The sequence below is a fragment of the Populus nigra genome, chromosome 1 (assembly GCF_951802175.1).
Source record: "Populus nigra chromosome 1, ddPopNigr1.1, whole genome shotgun sequence".
Classification (NCBI taxonomy): domain Eukaryota; kingdom Viridiplantae; phylum Streptophyta; class Magnoliopsida; order Malpighiales; family Salicaceae; genus Populus; species Populus nigra.
The window spans coordinates 10,004,942-10,029,373 of record NC_084852.1 but is presented as its reverse complement, the minus strand read 5'-3'; the positions used below and the strand labels follow the sequence as shown (position 1 = coordinate 10,029,373).

The 24,432-nt window shown below is 33.9% G+C and overlaps 4 protein-coding genes across 4 annotated transcripts; all 4 read right to left on the bottom strand.

The window, feature by feature from the left end:
• Nucleotides 1–897: 897 nt before the first annotated feature.
• Nucleotides 898–1,239, bottom strand: LOC133705061 (uncharacterized mitochondrial protein AtMg00820-like). The gene has a single exon (XM_062130189.1). The coding sequence runs from the start codon at nucleotides 1,237–1,239 to the stop codon at nucleotides 898–900; it is 342 nt and encodes a 113-aa protein (XP_061986173.1).
• A 5,663-nt stretch (nucleotides 1,240–6,902) lies between these two features.
• LOC133683348 (ALA-interacting subunit 5-like) lies at nucleotides 6,903–9,775 on the bottom strand. The gene is made up of 8 exons (XM_062106767.1): nucleotides 9,515–9,775; nucleotides 9,260–9,318; nucleotides 9,071–9,145; nucleotides 8,865–8,981; nucleotides 8,692–8,762; nucleotides 8,080–8,380; nucleotides 7,693–7,982; nucleotides 6,903–7,436 (listed from the first exon to the last, which is right to left on the bottom strand). Exons 1-8 carry the CDS (start codon nucleotides 9,645–9,647, stop codon nucleotides 7,373–7,375), a joined length of 1,110 nt encoding a protein of 369 aa, XP_061962751.1. The 5' UTR covers nucleotides 9,648–9,775; the 3' UTR covers nucleotides 6,903–7,372.
• A 378-nt stretch (nucleotides 9,776–10,153) lies between these two features.
• LOC133704977 (uncharacterized) lies at nucleotides 10,154–12,714 on the bottom strand. Its single transcript, XM_062130094.1, has 4 exons — nucleotides 12,478–12,714; nucleotides 11,238–11,870; nucleotides 10,533–11,048; nucleotides 10,154–10,454 (listed from the first exon to the last, which is right to left on the bottom strand). The coding sequence occupies exons 1-4, from the start codon at nucleotides 12,712–12,714 to the stop codon at nucleotides 10,317–10,319; spliced, it is 1,524 nt and encodes a 507-aa protein (XP_061986078.1). The 3' UTR covers nucleotides 10,154–10,316.
• Nucleotides 12,715–13,815: 1,101 nt separating this feature from the next.
• On the bottom strand, nucleotides 13,816–16,971 carry LOC133705181 (protein SRG1-like). Its single transcript, XM_062130321.1, has 4 exons — nucleotides 16,365–16,971; nucleotides 14,929–15,176; nucleotides 14,500–14,824; nucleotides 13,816–14,263 (listed from the first exon to the last, which is right to left on the bottom strand). Exons 1-4 carry the CDS (start codon nucleotides 16,611–16,613, stop codon nucleotides 14,006–14,008), a joined length of 1,080 nt encoding a protein of 359 aa, XP_061986305.1. The 5' UTR covers nucleotides 16,614–16,971; the 3' UTR covers nucleotides 13,816–14,005.
• Between the last annotated feature and the right edge of the window lie 7,461 nt (nucleotides 16,972–24,432).

The window sequence follows — 24,432 nt, the reverse complement described above, 5'->3', positions numbered from 1 at the left end:
ACTCAGCTTTAGTAGTGAAAAGAGAAACAACTGGTTGCTTTTTTTAGGACCATGAAATAGCTCTTGAGCTCATTAAAAAACATAACCTTAGGTGTTTTTTTTGTCGTCCTGATCACCAGCATAATTGTTGTCCGTGTATTCAAAGAGCTCCTCACTTCCTCCCTTCTTATAGAATATCCCAAAATTAATTGTGCCTTTTACATACCTCAAAACCCTTTTTGATGCTAGCAAGTGAGACTTAGTAGGACATTCCATGTATCTACTAATCAAGCTGACAATAAACATCAAATCGGGATGTGTGGCGGTTAAATACATGAGACTTCCCACTATCTACTTGTAAAAAATATTATCAACTTCAATGTCCTCTTCATCTTTTGTGAGTTTAAAACCAGGGACCACCGGATTGTGTACTGAGTTGCACTGATTCATATTGAACCTCTCTAGAACCTTTTGAGCATACTTTTGTTAACTGATAAAAATACCATATGTTCTTTGTAATACTTCAATACCAAGAAAGTATCTCATTTTTCCAAGATCAGTTATGTCAAATTCAATCATCATAGATTTCTTAAGTTGTTCGAACATCAATTGATCATTGCCAATAAAGATGAGATCATCAATATAAAGATATATAAAAAACATTTTACATTCACTAACAATTTTAATGAATAAAGTGTGCTTGTAGGGACATTTGGTGAAGCCTTCTTTGATGAAATATGCCTTAATTCAACTATATCAGGCTCTGGGAGCCTGTTTGAGTCCATACAAAGCCTTTTTGAGTTGATAGACCTTGGATTCATGCCCTTTCTATTCATAATCTAGAGGTTGATCAACATAAATGTCTTCATTAATTTCCCCATGTAGAAAGGCTGACTTAACATCAAGTTGGTAGATCACCTAATTTTTCTGTGCAGCAAGAGATATGACAATTTGAATGGTGTCCCAGCGAGCCACTGGTACGAATACTTCAGCATAATCAATTTCATATTGCTGACAGTACCCCTTAGCAACTAACCTTGCCTTGTACTTGTTTACTTCCCTATTTTCATTTAACTTAGTTTTAAAGACCCACTTCACTCTTATGGTTTTTTCTCCTAATGGCAGCATCGTGAGTTCCCATGTATCATTCCTCTCTATGGCTTGCATTTCTTGATCCATGATATACCTCCATTTCTCAGACTTTACTGCTTCTTTAAATGTCATAGGGTCACTGTCACTTAACAAAGCCAAATGTGTCATGTTTGCATTTTCTTCATCAGAAAGACCTTGGCTAGATTCATAGTCTTATATCTAAACTGGTGGCCTCCTAGTTCGTCATTGAGAAGGTAAATTATCACTATTTGAAGTGTCTCCTTCATCAGTATCAAATTTAGGTTCAATTTCTCTAGGCTCTACATTAGCTTCAAACTCTTCTATATTATTCTCATCTTCTATACCTGCTACCTCGTTAGTGTCCCTCTTATGATCAATCAATATGTCTTGCTTGTGAGCATCATCCCAACTTTATTGTTGATCTTCTTCAAACACTACATTTCAACTGACAATTATTTTGTTGAAAATAGGATCAGATAACCTATAAGCTTTAGATTCTTCACTTACCTCAAGCAAGATGCATTTGAAGCTCTTGGCATCAAGCTTCACTCTTTTGTTGTTTGGTATATGCACATGGAAAACACATCCAAAAATACGAAAATAATCCACTAATGGTTTGAGCCCACTCCATACCTCTTTAGGTGTTCTATTTTTCATAGCAAGAGTTGGATATCTATTTAGCACATGCACAGTCCAATTCACGGCTTCAGGCCAGAAAGTTTTGGGAATTTGTTTTGTTGACAACATACTTCGCACCATGTTTATAATAGTATGATTTTTCTTCTCCGCAACACCGTTTTATTGAGTATAAGCAACTATCAATTGTCTATGGATTCCATTTGTATTACAGAAATTTTTGAACTCCTGTGATGTGAATTCTCCCCTGCGATCTGTTCTAAAACTCTTAATGAATGTCTTAGTTTCCTTTTCAACTCTTGCTTTGTAGAACTTGAAGATATCAAATGCTTCTGACTTTTCCACTAAAAAATAAACCCAAATTTTTATGCTAAAATCTTCCATGAAGGTAAGGAGATACCTTCTCTTGCTGTTAAAGATTAGGTTGATTGGTCCACATGTATTTGCGTGTACCAACTGAAGAATATTAGAGGCTTTCCATATGCTTTTGTTGGGAAATGGATCACGATGTTGCCTTCTTACCAAACAATCTTCACACTTTTTGAGAGGCTCTAAACTGAGGTAGCCCTTTCACCATGTTCTTTTGTTGAAGCACTTTGAGTCCATTCCAACTAAGATGTCCATATCGACAATGCCAAAGGTTTGCTTGATCATAGTAAACACTATGTTATGTGTTATCTTAGTTTCAATTATTAAACCTTTCTTATAGTGAAAGATTTTGCATTTTCCATGTTGGATAAACACTACTATCCCCTTTTCTTGCAACTGACCGATGCTTAATAAATTGTTCTTCAAATCTAATACATAGAATACTCATGTGATCATAAACACAATCCCATTTACCTCCAATCGAACCATACCCTTGCCTTGTACTATAAGCCCTGAATCATTGCCCAGCTTCACTGATTCTCTAAAGCTGTTATCAAGATCACAAAACATGTTTTTGTTGCCACACATATGATTACTATAGCCAGAATCAAGAAACCAAATATGCTTAGATGTAGCCTCTTTGGAATCCACAAGTGTCATCAACAATATCTCTTCTTTTGCTTCTATACTTTGTTGTATGTTCCTTGGCTCTCTTAGGGCATTCCTATTAAAAGTGACCTAAATCATGACAGTTGTAGCACTCCTTGCTAGATTTTTCAAACTCAAACCTACCCCTTCCTCTTCCACAGTAAGTGCCTCGGCCTTCACCTCTACCTCCTTGTTAGGGTCCATGATTGATTTGAAGGGCTTGCTCATCTACCATATGCTGGCTGATTCTTTGTTCATGCATCAAAAGACTGCTTTGAAGCTCGTCTATGGACAAGGTGTCAAGATCATTTGATTCCTCAATAGAACATAAAATGTAATCATATTTTAACGTCATAGACCTCAAAATCTTTTCAATCATTACAACGTCATCCATTTTCTCCCCATGAATTCTCATCTCATTAGCTATGATGAGAGTTCTTCGAGTCTCCATATGCAGCACTTCAAACTCTTTGCGAAGAGCTTGCAATTGAGCACATTTTACATGTGTTGTGCCTTGATATTTTTGCTTCAAGGAGTCCTATATAACCTTTGCAGTATCCTTCTTTAAGATGGTCTCCAGTATTAAGCGATCAATAGTTTGGAACATGTAATTCTTAGCCTTTAGATCTTTCAATCTTTGATCATCAATGACCTTCTTTTGTTAATCACTGAGATCCTTTTCTTGTGCTCCAGTAGTGATTCTCATCTCTATCAGGTTCTAATATTCTTTAGAACGCAAAAAGTTCTCTATTGGCATACTCCAATGGTCGTAATGACCATCAAACCGTGGGATAATAGGTTGTACAAAGCTATTCTCTGATGCCGTATCTGTGTTTCTTCACTCTAGTACCTGTATTGCAAACTTTGATCAAGCCCCGTGATGATGCTTTGATACCAAATGTTAGAATCAAAAAAAAGATCGATAATTCTTAGTAATTGAACAGCTATTGTATCTAATAAATAGCCTTACACTAAGATGAAAAAGGAAATAACAAACCCACAATTTTACAGGATACAATCGTGATTGATTACTTTAAATAGAAAAGCAAAAACTTGTTCCTCAAGTACATGAGGAATTATTCAACATAGTTAGAAGTGATCTTAAAAATAAAAAGCCCTAACAACTTGGAATACTTCAACAGTTTATCAAAAACAACATTCTTAATAAAAGAAGGTGTTTTTCATTAAAAAAAAGCATAAATAAAGAATGTTTTCTTTAATTTAAAAAAATATATTTTTCTCTTATACAGTTTAAATATGTCAAACTCATATAAATGTTTATTTTAATCATCATATAATTAAATAAAAATTAGCTTTAAAAATAACCCTATAATGTCGCATGGGCATACAACCAAGTTTTAACTGAAAAAAAAAAGGATTTCTTAATTAACTAGTAGATGTGTAGATGTTTCTCGCATTGTGGAGAGTTTCGTTCCATACTGTGAATATTAAATTATTTATGGTTATAATTTAAAATGTTAAATGTAAAGTTGATTATGATTTAAAATGTTGAATTATACATATATTTTTATAATTTAACTATTAGTTTTTCAGAATATCTTGTATAATTAACATTTATTCATTAAATGTTCTTTTTTCTCCCATTATAATTAACATTTTTTTTTAAAAAAAAAGTAGATTAGGAGTTGTAAAGATTTTCTAAATCTAGTTTGATTCTTGATTTTGGAGTGATTTTTAGGTATTTGAGGTTTGGAATGAGATAATTTAGATTTCTAAGATATTTTAAAAGTATTGTTTTTGTCTAAAATAGGCTAAAAAAATGAGATATTTGGGTAAAACAAAAGTCAAGCTCGTATTTTTTGATGCTATAAAATTATTGTAACACATGATATTTTTTCTAGACAACTCGTAATCCGTTATAAAATATTACAAAAAATGATGTGTAATCCTCTACAAAGTGTTATAGAATAAGATGTGTAGTCAACTGCTACTTTTTTATATTAAGCGAACAACGCGTTGCCAACTTAATGTTTGGGGTGTAGGCTTGCATGTCTTGGCTAGGTCTAAAGGCACTAGGTCTTGGCCCATTTACGCCTACCCTTTCTTTCTTAGACGTCGTTTGGTAATGTGATTGCGTTTGTGTTTTGTTTAAAACGCAGATGCAACCTTTTTGGTAAAGAAAAAAACACAGTTCACTGTTCATGGGTCCCACAGTGTTTTTGCGTTTGAAACGCAGGGGGAAGGAAAGCAGCTAGGAGTTGCTTTGCGCGGATGAAAACGCTGAACCATGCTACACTGTTCACGTGAACAGTGGTGCATGATTCCGGTGGGACCGAGTCTGGTCCAAAGCTAAATGCATTGAATCGGGTCCGACCTAGTAAAAAAAATTAAAATTTATTTTTTTTGTTTTTAATTAATGACGTAACATTTGAAGAATTTGATCGCAATTCTAATTTTGTTCCTGATTATATTTTACCTAATGTTATTGCGCGAGAAACCAAGGAAACTGTAGTCCTTGTCGGATGTATTTCATACGTGATGAAATTGTAGATAGTTTAATTGAACAATAAAAAATATTTTATATAAAGTATTATTTATTTCATGATGTAATAACAATAGTTAAATCTACAATATTTAAATTCAAAACCATCAATATATATATATATATATATATATATATATATTATTTTATAACCTCAATTTAAAAAGCAATTTTTTAACCAATCACATTAAACTATTTTTTGTTCAACCTCAAATTCAACTTCAGTTTTAACCAAACATATATAAATATCAAACTAACCTCAACTAAAAATACTTTTTATAAAACAATTTTTTTCAAACCACAACCATAAAAACTATCACAATACAAAACACACACGTGCCTAAGCAAGGCACGTGAGTCTAGTTTTATTGGCCTATAATTTTTTAATTTAAAATAAATATTTCTATAAATTAACAATTACAATAATATTTAAAGAAATCATCCTGTTTTCTTAACTAACTAGTAGATGTGTTGATATTTTTCTCATTATAAAGAGTTTACTTCGATAAAGTGAAGGTTAAATTATTTATGATTCTAATTTATAATGCTAAATATTAAGTTAATTATCAATTAAAATGCTGAATTATACATATATTTTTATAATTTAACCATTAATTTTTCAAAATACTTTGAATAGTTGACATTTATTACTTAAATGTTCTTTTTGTTCCACGTTAAACGGTGTCGCTAATTCTTTTCTTTTGTTATATTGAAATATACACAGAAAAAAAAAAAGAGGCTCTGTATTATATGTTCTTTCTGTTCCCTTTAAAGCAGAACAAGTTTCAGGTCTTAAAACTTCATCGTGAAGACAGGAAAATGCTGTGTTAATTTAGTTGCCAATGATTAATCCCTTTCCTCCAACTATCCCTCAGGAAATGCTTCTCTGCACTTATTTGCATTCCCTGAGGAAAACCCGTATAAAAAACATTGCTAAGCTGTAGGGCAAGTGCTAGCAGCTCTTCTCTGTCCTTCCTGGACATATAACACTTACAGCAAGATGATACAAACAGAGATTGAAGATGGGTCTTTCTTGTCAAGCCATTCTGTGAGTTCTGTTCTTCACTAAGGTCTTGAACAAGTGGATAAACTAGCACAACCTTCTTCATGGCTACTTTTATTTTCCTTGGTTCTTTTTAAGACTTCTAATCAACATTAGATAAGAGGACACTTTCGGACATCGAAGAATCCGTTCTTTTAAGGGTAATGTTATCATTTTCATGATCACATGTATGTAATTAGACAGCAAGAGAAGAAGAGTATCTCCTGATTTCTCAAGGCGCTGAGCTGAAGAAAATACAGCATGGTGCCACTAACCATGAACTGAACGGTCACAATATTGAGCGATAAAGCCTCTGCCAGAACCCATGGCTGAAGAAATCTGGAATGAGCAAATCTGGCTTTAATGTAGTCAACATCTCGGAGAAGCTACAGCTTGACATATCAAGGGCTTCAATGATGGAAAATTGAGTTCTTCAAGTTCTATTGGAGGATGTTCTTTTTTCTTTAATTTGACCAATATTAGCAGGGGTGTTGAACAGAGATAAATCTAGATGTTTCTCTTTGAGAGCTTCTTTGCCATCTCCATGAAGGGATAAATGTGACTATAAGCTAAACATATAAATAATCGAATATTGCTCCTATTTGCAGCTCCATCAGAATCGGCTTTGTGCTCTTTCTTGATTTTAATGTGGTAAAAAATGAAAATGAAATGTGTGTAAGGGAACAGAGAATTGTATCATCGAGATGGAACTTTACTTCACTAACATATTAATCTTCTAAGTTTTTGAAGCATACTCAAATCATAATCACTCAACGATAACTAATGTCTGGAAAAAGATGATGACAACAGAAGTTTATAAAAATCTTTTAATTATGGAGCATGGCCCTCAGTGTCAGGTCCAAAAGGTATAGAATTTGTTACTCGCAAAGTATGTTTGACCACGAAAATATTTCAATCCAACTTGATGATGCTTGCGAATCCATCTTGAATCCTTCTGTCAGTGGAAGCTCTTGCACACAAAATATGCAGAAGACTGATACCGCAATGAAGCCTATTCCGGGGATATTCCGAGAGGTTGGATGGATTAATTAGTGAATGCTTTGATGCCCTAATAAACGCTCTTATTTTATATAATATCCTACTGGAGATCTGTTCCAAGACAAGTATGCAGTATCCCCAATATCCCTGCAGAAAGAGCAGACACAAAAAGAAGTTAAAACAAGAATCAAACACAAACTTATAAGTAAATAATTTTATTCCTAGGAAATTCCAAGTCCTGCTTGGAGCTCAACTTGATCTAGCACGTTCTAGCATGAAAACGGAGGAAATTCAACTCATAATAGCATTACTGATCAACTAAACTGGCAAAGAATTTTCTGCAACAATATTTATCTGGATTCATTCACGCTGATGAATAAAGACTTTGGACCATTTAACTCACCTTCGCTTGAAGCGATGAATAATCGCGAAGACTATGGCGAAGACAAAGCTAAATCCACCAACAGTTAGATATGCAATGCCAAGGAACTTATTTTTCCCTCCAAATGCACTTGTGGTAGAAAGGACTAGCAACTTCTCGCCCCCATAACCATATGAGTTATAATTGTTCTTTATTTCAACTTTAATTTCCTCATTAGCTTCAAGGTCAACATCTATCCTTCCATAAAGTTTTCTAAAATTCCGCAGTGCTGCTGGCCGCATCCAAACTATAAGGTCCTCTTGTTCACTTAACTGTTATGTGCAGAACCAACAACGGCTATTACTCATAATGACGAATCAAAAACCTTAAAATATTCTTTCAGGTCACACAGAGGAGGAATATACATACAGGTATGCTCGAATTCAGTGTTGCACCTCCAATCACATCCCCAGTCTGGGAATTTTTTGGATACACATCGGATCCAAATCTACCCTCCTTGTCACTTTCCCATGCTATGTTCATTTTGTTGACTATCAAGACCTTGCCTTTTACAGAAAAACTATATGTGTCGTTAAACATACTCCATGCAACAAGGCCACAAGGAACGATTGGCTTGTCGCCCACCTTTTGTACTGGCCCACAATTTTCTAATTCACTGCTTTCATCTGCTTTGCTCTTCAGCTGCAAATCACTTCGACTACTTTTATATCTGAAAGTAGGTTTTCAAAAGTCATATAGGGAAAAGATTAAGAAATCTTAGAAGTGAAGCAAAGGATAATGACAGGATGAAGTAACCTTTGTATTGTAAACAACTTGTGTCCTGGATTCTGCATTAGTGTACGTAAAGGAAAATCTTTTGATTGTTCCGATATATATTTCGGAAGAGTTTAATTTATGAACCAGAGAAATACATCAAAAAAAGAAAGAAAGAAGAGGGACATCATAGCTTCTTCTGCATATTAATAAGAAAAGAAAGGGCTCATTCTGCATAATCTACAATACAGAAAATCCTATACTCACATGCGGTAGTTCTGGTAGAAATCAGTGAGCTGATAATAGATGAAAACAGGGCTCTTCATGTGCTTTGGAACCTGATAACAGCCAATTAATGCACATTTTACTGTAATTAAAAAATAATTACAAAGAAAAAATGAAAAGTAATTAAGAATATAACTTCAAACAATTGGACTAACAGTCAATCTCCTGGTACATGTCTTGTCTGTTCCAACACTCTGGATATATTGAAGAATGCGATTGCTATAAATGGGAGGAATGCATTCTCTGTCATAGCGTTCCTCTATCTCCACCACCTACATTTCCACAAAAAGAAAGTATGGTTGCTGGCAACCAAAAAAAACCTTGCAGTAACCAAGATAATGGAAGGATTGGATTATATTACTTTGTTTGATGCAGACAAGGCTGCTATACCGATAGGAAAGAAGACAATACCAATAAGAGTGAATGCTGCAATGACCTGAATCCCATATAAACAATAAAATTACAAAAAAGTTTCTTATTGAAAATATAAAGGAAGGAAATGGGCACAATTCAAAATAGAAAAATCAAGTAGAATACGATGTAACCATACTAATTGCGGAGTTACGATTGGTTTGCAAGCAGGAAGCTCTTGTTGTGTGAATCTAGAATCTGCAACAATGAAGAAACAATTCTATATTTTTAGCAACCTCAGTTGCACATGATTAAAACATGTTTTTACACAAACATTACAAATCTCTGACACAATCTTAAATTAGTTAGCAGTTAATTTATAAAGAACACATACAAGACTGTGCATTACAGAAAACAAAAAACAAAAAGAGGGTCAATTGAAGGGAAGGTGTACACGGGGGTGGTTTCTCGGATTTTGTTTTGGAGGCAGGAATTGGCTCATAACCACCACCTTCGCTGGTGCTTGTGCCATCCAGGTTCACGTCAAACAACGTGGTATCATCCTCGAGGAGTGGAGACATGGCCATACTTACAAGTCGCAATTGCAAACAAAGGAAATGGAGAATCTCTTTCTTTATTTATTTCCCTTTCTACATTTTCACGCTTTCTTGTTTTCCATTTTGGGGAGCATAGGATCCGTCTGCTTCGTTTTGAAAACAATTTTGATTTGTTTGGGGATTTAAATGTAAATAGTGGAAGTTTTGTCGTAAACTTTGGATTATTAGAGGATTAATGATGAGGATCAAATTCCAATTTGTAAGTCTAATTGATTATTTAATTTATAATAAGAATTTACTGACTCATTCCTGTAAATAAAAATCATCATGAATTAGGTGCAAAACATGCGTGCGCCAAACGTCTGACTAGTGGAAAATAAAAAAGGCTTAAATTGGCATTAGGCAACGAGCACGATTTTAGGATTGAGTGATTCCATATGATTAGTGAAATCAATGATAACAATAATAATAATAATATATATCCCAAAATAATAATTGAATAATTCAGCAGTTGATATGATAAGAAAACTGCTTGATGTTCAGGAAAATCCAGGCAGCAGAAGGCCTCTTCTAGCTACCATCATCTCTAAACTCCTCTTCTTTTCCTTCTAGGGAAAAAAATAATAATCTAACCAGCTATATATCCATCCATTTCAGGATAAATAGTTGAAACTTCTGATATTATAAGAAACGAACTGATCAGTGAATCTGTTCTTTTGGTACGAGAATGTCGAAGTCACTAACAGTCCATTCAGCAACTTGATCATTGCTTATGTATATTTCAGTTCCCAAGTCGATGGATGGCCAGTGTCTCTCTACAGGTTTTGTACCCGGATCCTGCATCGTCATGACAAAAGACATGAATGAACTTTATACGAAGAAGAAGAAGAAAGACAAGGACAGTGCTGAATGTACCTGGTAGAAGTCAAGTGATTGAGATAGTCTCCCAACATCAAGTTCCCAACTTCTTGGATCCCCAATCCAACCCTCACCCTTCTTTGCGGGGTACCCATAATCACCCCACACAGGGTGAGGAATGATTTGCAATATTTCCTGGGGTTGAGGATTGCTGTATGCGTCACATAAATTATAGGGCTCCTCAAGGTGCAGAGCATTGCCAGGAGCACAGTACATGTGATATGCATCGAAGGGGAAGCTGGCATTGTTTGTCCTATGAACTCTTGTTCCATTAGGAAACGTGTGATAAGGCGGGCAACCGGCGACTTTCTCCGGTGAGCACCATGATTCTGTTCCGGGATTTATGATCATCTCACTGTATCTAGTGACATCTGATCTCACATCCCCATTGCAAGGACTGCCATCGTTTTTCCAACAGCTCCCAATGTCCATCAGGTAGAACTGGCTTCCTGGTCCACCTCCTTGTGTAATGTTTAGCTTGAATTTTACTTTGAAGTTTGGTGACTTTGGCACCTGCATGAATATATGAAATGTTTTGAAAATATGATACATTGATTGATCATTGGATTTTGACAAGAATGATGTTAAAATCTGTGTATTGTGTACTTATCTAAGAATTTGAATATGCAATTTTCAATTGAAAAGTCCAAAATTCAGAAGAACGAGTATGAGAGGAGAACGAAGGAAAAAAACTTAACTTACTATTTTTGACATGCCCCTTGTTTGGTAGTGATAACCACCGGAGAATCCTTTGGTGGCATCCGATCTTAGGTACAGCATCAACCATGGATACTTTGAGGATGTCTTCAAGTAGAAATGAAAGACCCAGCTTCCTTTCCCTAACTCCTTTTGCCAAGTGACATTGAAATAAGAGATGCTGTTGTCGACAACTCCACTCTTGATATTAGCATCCAAATCCCAAGTCCCATAAAAACTTCCTCTCAAGGTATTGTTTCCATGCACACCGGTATAATTATGGTAAATCTTGGGCATGTTCATGCACCCTTCTCCAAAGCATGGAAAACGAGATTCCGGTGCAAAGGGTTCTGATTTCTTACCATTTTCGGGGCATCTAGCAGCTAAAGTGTCCATGTTACCACTCTTGAGCATGATCATCCAGAATTGCCATGGTTTCGGATAGTCCTTTACTTGGCATTTGTTACCCAAGTACAGCTGCTTCTTAGGCGCATAACTGTCATAACTTCTGGCCTTTATTTTTCCGTAGGTACCATTCAATAAGCCCAGCCTGTTCTCATCCTCACTCACCTTGTGAATTAAGTTGACTTCATCAAGAATCATGGAAAGAAGAAAGGAAAAGAGCTTAGCAACCATATACTAACAAAAAAGTCCTATCACAGAAAACATAATCCTATGATTTCAAAGATCTTGTTGTTTCTTCGGGCATCAAATGCAAAAAGTCTGTCAAATGAGTTACAATTTAAAACATATTTTTATCTCACGTTATTAGTCTTTCTTTAGTTAATTGGTAACATGCAGAAACATGGAATTGAGGGGCCTCCAAACTTTTTGTTAGTATTGGTCATTCAAGGGAAAAAGAAATAAATAAATAAAAAACTCGGAATGATCTTCCATAGTCTGCACTCCTTTCCTAAACAGAAACATGCACTGACCTAGATGCATGAAGCCCAAAGAGCATGGTGAAATTCCAACGAGTAATGTGATAAAAACACGTGGACTAAGTAATTAACAGATACTATTAGTAGAATTACATTGTTAATTAGGATTAATAGGGTTTGTTCGGCCATGATTACAAGCTTAAGTAAAATAGTTTTTGCAGAGAAAAGGTTTTAAGAAAAATATTGATATTAACTATGGAAAGCTTCTCTTATAATGAATCCGTAGCTTTGGCTTGAATCTGTGAAAGGGTTAAAAAAAAAAAACAATCCACTAGTTCCTCGTGTTCTTTTCTTGCGACATATACTAAGAAATTGTATTCATAATAAGTAACAGCGCAAAGATGCAGAGAAACTAAACATTTCTCACCAGATGATGTAGAATGGTCAACATCAAAGCAATCTGCCATTCTTGGACTTCCCATGTTGACAGCTTCTTCTCCAACCTCATTGCACTGATTCCATGCCTCAATTGCCACCCTAAGGCCATCCCTTCGCATCCCTGGATCACCAACAGCTGATATAAAATCATCATTGCTAGCCATAACTACAGAAGTGAAACAAGCAAGAAAAAGGAGTTGAAAAAATCTCCATGTGTCCATTGTCATCTCTGTAAAGTTGTGCAAAAGAAAGTGCTCCTTGATTATTCGAGGGCAATACAATTTGTATATGTGAGTACTTTAGCCTTTCTGTTCTATTCATCATTGAATTCTAGCTGAAGAGAAAATCAGGTAATGCATCACGTTACTAACAGATTGGTTTGAATTACCTTCACCTTTCGACTAGGCTTTCATTATATAGAAAAAGTTGTGCTGTACATAGTAATTACAAAGAGGAAATCTAGGAAGCTAAATATAGTAAGGTAAATTTTCTATTTAAGCATTTATATTCCTACTTAGGCATTTAGGCATTTATATTCCTATTTAAGCATTTACAGCTGTATGCTTGACTTCAGCCTTTCTATTGATAGCATCTAGAAGGATAATGATAATATAAATCTGGGTAAGGATGATAGTAAGTTGAGTTCTTGTATAACTTCACCAGGTGCAAGCTATGCTTCCTAGATCAAGCAGTATCCTATGGCAGTGGAACATCGTTGGTTTGTTTGGACTAGGCAACTGGGTTGGCTAAGACAAACGTAAATGCCAAACTTATCCATTTCTAAATGGTAGCTCATGTCATAGTAGTTATTGTGTTGTATTTCTCTTTCTCAGATCAATCCCGCTAGTCTCCAATTTGATTGGGTTTGAAGCTTAGTTGAACCTTTTACTCCTCTCCAGAGCCATTCGAAAGCATCATGAATGCATCAATGATCCCATATATATGTATGCCGAGTACATGGGAGGGACTAGGGGGGAAAAATTCAAGGATTTCATCTGCCAATCAATACCAGAAAAAGTTCCCCTCTCAATCTGTAAATTGCCTGACAACACATCCTCAACAGCAAACATATATATATATATATATATATATATATATGTTTTAAACAAGCTATCAAATAAAGGCATTCTGAAAACTTATCCCATCTTGCACTAAAAATTCAAGAAGTTCAGCACATAATATTGCAAATAAATGCATCTTCTGCCTTCATATTCCAAATTCTATCATATTTTTCGTATAACAGTGTTGGTCCGATTCCATAACAGTAAATCAACAGCACATTTTCGTCACTCCATTCAACATAATGTTTAATAAATCTGTTTTTACATATAGTATTGCAAGTCTTACAGAAATTTTCTGAACTATATAGTTATAGCTCATTTATTTCTAACAACTTTCAAAGCACCTCTTACATAACAAATTTTACATATTCATAGGACAGAATTCGGCCAAATTTTAGGCTTGACCATCTTGTATTCTCAATGTATCAAGATAAGATTTTCCAACAAGCTCACGAGAAAACAGGCCCTTGAAGTACTCTTTAACTGTAACTTCTTTAAACAATGCTGGTGTTTGTTCGGTTACCAAGCTAGGAGCTGGGCATACTTTGCCATCAAACCTCGGGGAATGGAATGAAGCAATTGAAAGTCTTTCCTTCTTAGAGTTTACTGTTGCACGATGCTCGATGCTACGATATGCACCATTGGTTACAATCTGCCACATAAATGTACAAAAGTTGAATTAAATGGCCCATTCATCTTTCTTTCATTGTCAAGCTAAGTTAATGTTTAAAATTTGAAGGTTCCTAATGTCAACGCCAGTTAATTACCACCTGTAACTTAAGCTACATCAACTTCTCCTAATGACAAGAGCAATGGACCACTGACTGAATGCTTATTACTTGGAATTTGCAGTTAAGTTCTTTTCTTAAATTGTAAAACATCTGTTACCTCCAAAATGTCTCCAACATTGACAACAAAAGCATTTGGGAGTGGCTTTATGGGAACCCACTTCCCATCCTTCCTTAACTGCAGGCCTTCCACTTCATTAACTTGTAGGAGAATTGTGAGACCGGTGGCATCAGAATGAGGTGTAAGGCCAATAACTTGCTCTGGTTGAGGACACTGCGGATAATAGTTCATCCTCATTGATTGTCTTATGCCCTCTGTGAAGTCTCTCATTTCTTCAGCTTTAATGTTTAAAGCTTTTCCCATCTGTTCAAGAATAGCAGACGCTAGATTTTTCACTTCCAGGGAGTAGCTCTCCAAGGTGTCTCTGCATAGAACGAAGGTTACCTCAGAAACATGCTGAATTAACTGAAATGCTACTGCAACCACTTACAAAAATTACAAGCATAAACTATGAACAAGAGATGTGACCTGAAAGGAAGAGGGAGTTTTGGGAATAGGTGAGGCTTTCTTAAATTAGCTGGCTGGGTGACCATGAAGAACAGATCGCCCCAATCAAGCTTTTGCTCCTCAGATACAACAAAAGCTTGTCCAAAACCCTCTATTTCTCCTGGATACTGCCAGAACTTTTTCTTTTCCTCCATTGGGAGGTTGAAGAAATCCTGAAGTTGTGTCTTCATTTTGTCTAACAATGAAGAGCTTACACAATGGTTTACCAACTGAAAAAAGAAAATGCAATTGTATAGCAGTTTATGTTAGTCAGAAAACCTTTGTTGAACTACGTAACTGGATAGCTCTAATTTTTCTAGCATTCATGCCACTTTTGAGAAAAACTAAATCAGAGACAGAAACTAATTAAAAGCATAAATCACATCCGATTAAATGCATCATCATCACAAACTTAGTGTCATTTATCATTATATCTCTCATATATCAGTTAAACTCCATCCTATTTTGTCAGCTCTGATAAGACAGATCTCTTCATGACGATCAACAACTAACTGATCCAACTAAGTAGAAAAAAATGGAAAGGATAAAAATTAATGCTAGATAGAAAACATTAGTCAAACCAGGTAGCCTTGACGATCCAAAGGTTCATGGTTAAGCAAAAATAAGGAAAATCTTGGAATTTAGCCTTCTTTTATAACGAATTATAGGGGAACAATCTGCTAAGGTAGTCATCTCGCAAAATGCCGAATAAAGAAAACTAAACAATATATGATCTATGTTGTTCACATACACATGAACATGTCACAGCCTGCATACCAAGCCAAAATCACAAAGTGTTTTCTGTTTAAGTACTAATTATGTCAGTATTTCTAAGAGCCATTAACTATACCACTTGCGTTTCTTAATAATCTCCCTGAGGACTCAAAATTTTAGCAATTCATACAAATTTCTAAAACTTAATTACATTCAACACAATAAAACTTGCTTGTTATTCTTCTTCTTTATCATATCCTTTCGGGTATAGTGGGATGAAGGTCCTAAAAATATAAGGCCGCAGCCCATAATGATAAGAGGGTGACCTCATGGGGTACCCAATTAGGATCCGATTCAGTTCAATTCTAGGCTTAGCCGAATTGTTCTTTTTCCATTGCTCTTTTTCAGTGAACCCGCCCCCTGTTTCTGATTATCTTGCTATGTCATGTCTCTCTGGCTATAACCACAAAACAGAGAGTGAAATTGTTCATAAAGAATTCACAACGGAATATGTAAGTTGATAAGAATCCCGGTTTCAATTATAGCTTCACGTGTCCAAATATTCTTCCTGTTCTTGCTTCTTTCTCTAATAACTCGAAAGAAAGTTTGTCCATTCATAAAAACTACGACAATTTTCACGACTTCGGTTAAATTTCGATAAAGAAAAAAAACCCAAGAAATGAAAGTGGGTATACAAGATGTACCTGGAAGAAACCCCATGTTTTGCAAGCGAAATGGAGGCGGCCCAATTCAGAATCCATCGTTTCTTGATCAAGTAATCTCTGCATATCAATAACTGGAACCTCAGATACCGGATCATGACTAGCAATGATGGGATGTTCTTGGTGATAACGGATGTATCTTGGTGGAACAGCGACCAAAGGATCCTTGGCCAATTCTTGAACACAGGGCACAAGAAGGGAGCTTCCAAGACTTGATGGTTTGGATGCCATGTTTTTACGCAATAACTTAGTTAGCTTTTTTACTGAACACCCCTTGTTTTTGCTTTAAAACATCTCAAGTCAAGGGTTAAAAAGCCCCAATCCCAAGTCTTCATGGCTTGCAATTTTGTCAACTTCAGTTGAACTTGGATCCTTGCTTTGTCCGTGAGGACCATCAACCCCAAACTGCCTCCTCCAATTCTACAAATTTTGGGTCCTTGTTTTCTTCTTTATCTCTTTGGAGTCAGATTTGGAGGCTTGACTTTGTTTATATCGATGAGATTGTGCTGGACTAACCTAACTGCTTGTTTCTAGAATTTGAGCCCGCTTTGCACCATAGTTCTCAGACCAGATGAGGTAGTTGACCCAGTAATGATCGGGTAATGAATCTTGTAGGTCAACTTGGATTAAAAATAAAAGCATATTTTAATATAGTTCTTTTAACATAAAATCTCACATTAATATATATGCTAGCATAATTAACAAGAAAATATCACATTAACATATGTACTAGCATAATTAATTAGCATCAATGGATTAGAAGGTGCATTTATCTTCAAATAAATAAACATTTAATATAATTTAAAGATAAAGATAATAAAATAACAAGTTGTTCTAGAGATATATAATTTAACATAATAGATATAAGGTGACAACATTCAAACTCTAGTTTGTATTAGAATTTATAAATCAACATTTTAACTCCATTTTGCATTAGAATCCAAAAATCAACATCTTCAACTGCATAAAGAAAACAAAAGATTTTCGAATATGTTGAACACTTAACACTAATATAATGAAAAAAAAAAAGAATGGTAAAGTACAAGACCTCATTGGAATAACCACACTTTTCTACACAATTTTTTTACTTTAGTTGAATATAGGCATTGAGTTTTTCAGTGTCCATAGGAGCAAAATTTGAATCAAATACCAATGGAATTGAGCCAACCTCATTAATGCCAATTGAAACATCATCATGCTCTTGTGTATCTTCATCATCACAGTCATCTTCAATCTCATTTATATTTATCAAATCTACAACTGAAACATACTTAATCAATAAACATTATAGTCATGACACAAAGTGAAAGATTAAATCTTTTATTACCTTCATTTAAAGTATCTTGAATAGTCCTGGTTGATAAATCAAAACGAAAGATCTCTTTATTTCTTCAGTTGTTAAAGATGATGTATCATCTTTTACTATCCAATTTTCAGTGTCAGAAAATGCCTCAAAATTAATTGGATCATAATTCTGTCTTTTCCAATAATTTCTACAAAATCAAAGTTAAGATACACAATATAAGTATCAATGATGCTATGTAATAATATAAACAACTTTTGATGAATTAGAGAAAAGAAAATACTTTTGTTTTAATTTCATATTATAATGGATATAAACTAGGTCATTAAGTCTGTGATGCTCCAATCGATTTCTCTTCTTAGAGTGGATGTGCTCAAAACTCGTATAACTAGCTTTTGGAGATTTGGAGTACAAGTTCCATACAACACCCACCATTCATCTATATACAAAATTAATAAGTTAGATTATATCAAGATAATATTTTTAAATTACTTTGAATATGAAAATAATAATATACCTGGAGGTAAAAGGGTGCGATCATTTTTCACAGCTTACCAAAGTCATGTTCTGCATTCCTAAACAACTTCATTTCACTTGTAAGCTTGCTTAGTAGAATTGCATTTTCATTTGCATACTTCTCAACAACATCTAGAAGTCCAGAAATGGTGTTTATACATCTATCCATTAGATTGAAATCATACTAAAATCGAGGATTCAACCAAAATCCCGTTGTATAAAGCTTCATATACAATTGTCCATCCCATGTATTATTAATGATGTTCATGAAAGGTTGCACCTTAGTTCTTTTTTTTTTTTGAAATCTCCTCAACATTTCTTCCTTTGCAAAATGGATAGCCTCATATAAATATCCCATAGTAGGTTTGTCATCACTATCAACAATTCGTAGAACTCGAACCAATGGTTCAGTCATTCGTATAATTGATGCACTTTCTTCCCAAAAAGTAGAGTTCAATACACTATTAACAAACCTTTTTCTTTTGTTATCTTTAGTATAAGTAGAGGAGACTCATTCTCTAGATGTCACCATAGCTCTCAAATTATCTTTGTGTATTAAAATGCTTTGCAAAGTTATGAAATTAATAGCAAAGCGAGTAGGAACAGGTCAAAGTATTTCTTTCCCTTCAGTGAACTTCCTCATCAAATATAGTGGATAACAATGATTATAAATATACTTTGTAATACTAGAAGCATGATCAACAACAGAACAAACTGACTGTAGTTTACCAACATCTTAGAGTATGAGGTAGATGCAATGAGCAGCACATGGAGACCAAAATATTGAAGAAAATTCTTCCACCAACAACTTGCAAGCAACAACACAATTAGAAGCATTATCAGTCACCATATGCACAATATTTTCAGGCCCAATAAATAAAACAACCTCTCTAAACAATTTATGCAACAACACAACAGTCTTTGAGGCCTCTGATGCATCTACTGTTTTTAAAAAAAATAGTTCCTTTAAGGCAATATACTAAGAAATTAATTAAAGTTCTCCTCTTTTGATCTGTCTATCCATCAGCCATTAATGTGCAACCAGTCTTCTTCCAAGTTTCTCGATAGCTCTCAACAAAAATCTTCACTTCATCAACCGCCTTTGCTAGGTAATAACCACGAAAAACATGGAAATTTGGTCCTTTATAACCAGGTTCCATGATTGTTATACCATCTATAGCATGCTGATAGTAAACAGAGTTTGCAGTATTAAATGGCACACATGCATCAATCATCCATTTTGCTATAGCAAGATCACATCATTCGATAACTTCTTTGTTTTTCCAACAACTTTAGAGAGATTTTTGAGCACCATGAGTTGTTCTTGGAATAAAATATGCCCCTAATGTTATATTTTCTTTCTGTTTTCCACAACTAGCAGATGATTGTTTAACAGCACCAGTGATTTTACTTTTTCCTTTATTGGCAACCTTCAGTGGTAACATTAGCTTCTTACCATCAACTTCATCATCATCATCGTCATTATCATCATCATCGCCTTTATAATCATTTTCTAATTGTCTAATCATCCTCTCCTCATGCTCTCTTTGTTTAGCGCTATATGGATTGAAATTTACTTCCATTTCTCTAGCTCTTCTTTTCTTTTCAACATTCCCCTAAAGATTCAGAAGCATTTGATGACGAACATCCGAAGGACATTTATGGCATTGTTCCACTTCTCTTTTAGTTCCAGCTAAATGTTGCTTGAATCGATTAATGCCTCCACCCGCAAAAACTTTGGCACAATATAAGCATACTAATTTGGTTTTCTTACATCCCACACTAAGTTCAAGAGCTTTTCTGCAATGACCCCATGCCCAATATGTTTTTCCTCTTATACCACTTGATGTTGATATGGAAATTGAAGGTTTAGATGATTGAGTAGTTGAAGGAGTGCTATTTGAAGTGCTATCATGTTAAGAAGCTATTTTACAAACCTATAGTAAATCAAATCAAACTAACATGATGAATAAAAAGGTTGCATGTGTTGGAAGTGGTACTTGCAGTATGCAATGCATATGAAAAAACTTGAATTAGTAATGTGACAGCATATTTCAGAAGAAAGGATGTATTGATCATGTTCAACTAATAATCCGGATTTAAGGATAACAATTCCAGAACAATTAATCTATCATATGATGAATAGCTAGACACACCAAACATTATTGATGAACAATAATTTAGAACAGGAACTAGAAGTAATTATTCAACATGGTGTTAGATCAGGAAGTTTTACATTCGGACCATATTCACTTCTCAAATTACCAGTATTACACACTATGCTCATTATTGGGGGGGAAAGTGAGCCCATGCATAAGAGTAATTGAAATAGAAGCATCTCTCAAACACTAAAACTAAATTGCTGATGTAGGTGATGCTTAATAAAACTCACCTGTCAAAGTTAACCAAACCAATCCAAGTTTATACTAAAAAACTTGTCAATTAAGGGAAACAAACAATCTGCATTAAACTTTTTGGTCCATAAAAAATACTAAAAATATGTAAGATACATTTGTATCAAGCTAAAAAAATAAAAGCTAAATTAATTAATTGATGATATATTTAGAAGACACCCACGTATAGATAAATTAAGCCACTTCAGATTCAAAAGAAATAATAGAATAAAATTTGATTGCAAATATAACAAAATAGCAAGCATCACATAATATGGCAGTGGCTAATTATAACATTGGATTTTACAAAAGTTAAGGAAAATAAATAAAAAAACAAAAAAAAACTATGAACTGCTGATTGTTAGGCATTCAGCCGAAGTTGAAAGGACTTAACTAATGTCAGTATTCATAGAGACACATTTAAGCTGAGAGAAACCATGCTCCCCACTCTACGAAGGATTGTAAATTTTATTTTCATGTTTCATAAGATAGGGTAATTGTTGAAAACTACTAACTCATAATCCAATCACTCATTTCTACGTAGAATTAAAAAGTTCTAAATATACAAACTCTACCTGTTTTAAAAGGTAATCTTTTGATTATGTTGTTCGTCTGAACTGTTTAATGATTTTTCTCTACAATTGTTTAGTTAGTTTTTGGGAATTGGAATGGAAATCATTAACAGAAAAAAAAAAAAAAGAATACCATTAACAAATTTGAAATAGCTCTTAAAAACTGAACATTGTCCACTCAAACTTGAAAGGAACAACAGTTAACTCAATTTAAGAGCTGTAATATTGCAAAAAAAGAAAGTATCTGGCTTATAACAGTGGAATCTACCTTCTTTTTTGGACCACTGGTGCAGACTGCTGAGTTCTACAAGATCATGACAAGATCTAGTAAGGGGCTAGAATATTCAAAGGAAAAAAAAGAGAGAAATCCAGCAGAGCTACCAATAGAAGATACTAGCAGACGAATATAATTTGATTGTTCAAACTGCAAAGAAAGAAATAGGGTAAAAATTTAGCTTTCCTTTTGCTTTCCCAAATTTTCCGAGACAGGTGAGTTAGTATATATATTCCAGGTCTCACCTGGGTGAGGCCGGGTCACCCGGGTCTGGCCGGTTTTTTCCTTGCACCAGTCTTTTATGTTGCCCTGACCGGTCCGGGTTTAATAATACTGCTTTGCATGTGGTTGTAATACTATGGTTAAATACTATTTGTTTAAAATTAATTGTTTTAATATTTTTTATATTATTCTGTTTTGTAGTGAGTAAATAAAATTTTTTAAAAAAAATATTAAAAGTACAGAGAATATTATAAGTGTTTTAGGTCTGGAAGCCAAGCCAGACCCACGCCTGGGTCTTGAAACTTTGGTAAAACCGTGTTTTGTTCTGGCAACCATGCCAAACTCGTGCCTGGATCTGACACCAAACATGGTTGTCAGCCCGCGCTCAGGTTTGGCATCAAACATAGTTGCTAGACCCAAGTAGCTTGGGTCTGACGTGTTTTCCAGATCCAAGCATACAACAAGTAAACAGAGGATAATTGTGCACTTTAATTGTTAGGAGAGAGAAAGGAAAGAAAAAACACAAACAATTGATCACCGGCGGCAATCCAATCATAATATCTTTACATTCGCCGCACTATGTGGAAGAGAACATGTCTGCGCATCTATATATAAAAAAAAATACTTTAAAACAAACAGTAACTCTGTGCTTAGCCATCTCGTCCCTTACTATGAATAAATCTGCGCCCCCAGATTGTCCACCTGGTTTCAAACGGATAAACGACACCAAACTAGAATTATACGTATGTTTTTCCCTTGGGTAACTAATGGCAGCACGACTTTTAGGGATAAAACTTGACGACAATTACATATCACGACACCAATTTTTTTCGTTGGATGGTTAATAATATTTTTGAATTAGACTGCACATCCTCCTAAATTAAATTATTTTTCTAGACAATATCAAGAACACTCCCATTGCATTATTTTAGTACATTAAAAAAATATATATTTAAATATGAGTTAATTATATTTTTAATGCGAGATTTTTTATATTTTTATATTTTAATGTAAGATTTTTTATTCTTTTATTTAAGTGTGTGGACTTTTAATTTTTTTAATAAAAAATTTATGTTAAATTTCATCAAATACATGTTGTCGTAGTCATTACATTGACAAGTTGATGTAGTTGCCAAGTGTACATAAATATATTACACTTTATTTGTTTTCAATTTGAGTTTATCTACTTTTCGGTGCTTCTAATTTTAAAGCCTAACAAATGTCCACTTTGAAATCTTATATTGGCCTTATTATTAAATTTTAAATTAAAATAATAAATAGTAATAAAAATATATTAAAATTAGAATAGAATAACAATAAAAGGCATAAAAAGATAATTGAATGAAAAATAAAAAAACAGAAAGAAATGGAAAAAATATAGGTTTCCATCTAAGCTTTTTTATACATAGGAGAGTTAACCTCCCTATCCTTTGAGGAGGTGTTCGGGTTCTTTTGTGTTAGGCTTAATTTTAGAGTTCTTAAAATAATTAAGGGACAATTGGTGTGAAAGCGCAAGAAAAAAAATTAATTGATTAGGTTTTCTATTATAATCCTTTTATTAATTAAGGGTACTATAACTAATAGGGAGAATATTATTAATTACATAGTAATGTAGAGAATTAAAAAAATAAAATCCTATAATAATTTACTCTATTTTGTTAGAAGATTAAAACCTACATTAACAAAAGAGAAACAAGAAGATAAATGAGGAGATTTAATTTAAGATCAAAATATCTTTTTTTAAATCAATTTAAGTTATGTGTTCTCTATCTTTACTTTTTAATTGAGTTTTTGTATGCATATTAAGGTTATCAAGAAATGTTTAGGAATTAGGGCTTTTATGATATTTGTTTTTTTTAAATCATTTTTAAGGAGTAAGTGTTATACTAATGGAGTCTTAATGGAGTCTTAAATTGATAGGAAACCATTAAACGTGATTTTATATGTTGTGAACACAACTTGTTTGAGATAATATTTTTTAAAAAATAACTAATTTCTATGAGTGTATTTTATATCCTTTCTGACAATAAATCCCTATATGCAATTGAAATGAATGTTTACATAAATATATGACAGTCAAAATTCTTCATTGTATACAATCTGCATTCCTCCAAATTCATCAATGTAGCTATGTTCGAAACCTATCCATAAGAAAATTGCATACTCTCAAACCATTCATAAACAAAAAATTATGATTTTTTTTATCTAAAGTATAAATGGATTTGAGCTTTACGATACGTAATCAATCACTAAACAACTCTATATTATCTATATTATGACACTCACAAAAAACAAATTATATCTATACTGCTTTTATGTTATTCTTTGATGTCCATAACCGTGTTAAAAATGTTTTCAAACACATAAACTCTCAAAAAACACTTCACTTCACCCAATCATGGGGCACACCAAAACTAGAAAACTTCTGTTTACCGAATTGAAAACCAAATACAATGTTCTTATACCGTGATATTACATCATATAATTCTTTACCCAATAGTATCAATAGTATAACATCTTTTTTAGCTTTATCTTTTAAAAAGTCATTTCTATTTTTTCTGTATCAATAATGATTTGACAAGAACCTTTGGCGAAAAAAGAAGAAGTTTTACCACCATTTGTTAAGGTGAATGCTTTATTGTTTTCCATATAATATAGAAAAACTAATCTTCCATGTATACTCCATCATAAAACCATCTCATACACAATAAAATTATTTATAGTTCACATCAAAGCTATTTTTATTTGGAAATTTTGTTTCCTTAAAACA